At 49.2% G+C, this 1,843-nt stretch overlaps 1 protein-coding gene across 1 annotated transcript; it reads right to left on the reverse strand.

The window, feature by feature from the left end:
* Nucleotides 1-230: 230 nt before the first annotated feature.
* TEOVI_000260000 (uncharacterized protein) lies at nucleotides 231-1,727 on the reverse strand (the record flags this gene model as incomplete). The annotated part of the gene is made up of 1 exon (XM_067225653.1): nucleotides 231-1,727. One exon carries the CDS (start codon nucleotides 1,725-1,727, stop codon nucleotides 231-233), a length of 1,497 nt encoding a protein of 498 aa, XP_067081754.1.
* Nucleotides 1,728-1,843: the final 116 nt, after the last annotated feature.

Genomic DNA, 1,843 nt, shown 5'->3' on the forward strand with positions numbered 1-1,843 from the left:
CTTACGTAGCAATTCGCAATGACGAATTGCTTGGCGTCCCAGCGACTCGCACTCCAAGTTTATCGTACCTTTTCTCACCTAATCTGTTGAGCATGAACAATTGTTCTCTCATGAATAGATACGGATACACATTGCATTGTGTTTCAAAGGGTTCTCGCCCACCAATCACTCAGGTTTTGACATAGTTCCATTATGGTATTGTACGATAATAGTTTTTATTAATATACTCGTTAGTTCGTTTCGTTAAGGAGGCGATCGCATATCAACTTAACCACGGCATCGAAGTGTACTGCGCCTCGAACCTCAAATATTGGTGGGACCCCCACCTTTCCATCAACTTCACCACCAGAAAAGAGCATTTCTTCCAATTGTCTGTGTGCATTTAACTCGTTGTACATGGAGCGTATAAGATAGTGCCCCTTGAACAGGGCGGCTCCTGCATTTGTTGCGAAGGCGTTCAGTGCCTTGAAGCAGTCTTCCTTCTCTGTCCAATGGATGATTTGGGTGCCTGCCGATGAGGTTGGACGTGAAAGCTCATGAACATCCCAATTCAGCAGCACAATTCCCTTTACAGTACCAAACCATGTGGGGCACCAACGATGTGGTCCAAATGCTTCGTTTATATTTACTACATGCCGTCGCCCCATAAACCATATGGTTTCCTCGCTGTTACGCATGAGACTGTTGATCGTTGCAGCACTACACGTGAAAGTGTGGGCGGCCTCAACTAAGCTGGGGTTCGGTTTAAGTGATCCAATAAGAGCGCCGATACCGACACTAGCCGATGATGGAATGGACATGAGAAGCGCGCGCGCACCACCACTGCTAATGGAGGCTCCCTGAATGACGCTTTCAGGCGCAATGTGAAAATGTTCCAACCCTATGAGACGTATTTTGGGTGTTGACGTTGCCAAACAATGAAGCGCAAGTGTTGTTTTCCCACTTGCTCTCGGGCCTAAAATGATTACGGCGCCACCATTACCATTACATATAGCCGTACCTTTCAACCAAACGGAGTGACAAGCAGAGATGACAGAACTGGCGTGAGCCAACTGCAGCACCCGATGCACGTAGTCACCAACAAAATCGGTATCGCCCGATTTCAGTTCTCCAAACACCCCCCAAGTTGACAAGAGATCATTAGAAAAATAATGCGGTGACACCTCACTCGGTGCGAGTGGCACCTTTAGTTGCCGTGCCATCCTCACTGTGTCCATCAAATGGTCAGCTGATAAACCAACGTGTGCAGCCACGCGGCGGGAGATGAAACCGTCCAGAAGCAGTTGAGTCAACCACCGCGAAGGATGCGCACTTTCCGCTCCACTAATATTTTGCCACTCAGCGGACTCCTCATCGCGTCGCACCGCATCAGTGAAATTATCAACTTCCGCTGTCAGCGCGTATGGGTATCCCAACTGCCCTGGAGGCCCGGAGTGGATGCATACATCACTTGTGTTACTCGTATGCGAGTCGGTGGCGGCATCTGCAGGCTTTAAAAAACCAAAGTACTCGAGTTGGCACCATCGCATGATCTCTTCGTTGTTGGTCCCCAGGCGAATGTTCAGCGCCGGTCCCGAACCCGCTGGGGCCTCATTTGATATGAGCGGAAGTTTTATGTCACACACGTGTGGGGTGGAGAGTCGACTCCGCAGCGTTTTAACTGAAACACGACGCCAGTGGCGAGCCGCAGCTGCGGCTCGTTGCCGTACGCCTGCACCAACCGCCATGAAAATTTCGGAGGGGTGGCGGTGTCCCCCAAGTTTTTCTCCGCTTTTGTTTTATTTTGTTTTTTTCTTTTTTTTTTCCTTCTTTTTAGTCAATAAAAGACTCAGAGAGTTCGCAA

This window comes from Trypanosoma equiperdum (genome assembly GCF_001457755.1).
Source record: "Trypanosoma equiperdum strain OVI genome assembly, contig: ctg_56, whole genome shotgun sequence".
Classification (NCBI taxonomy): Eukaryota; Euglenozoa; class Kinetoplastea; order Trypanosomatida; family Trypanosomatidae; genus Trypanosoma; species Trypanosoma equiperdum.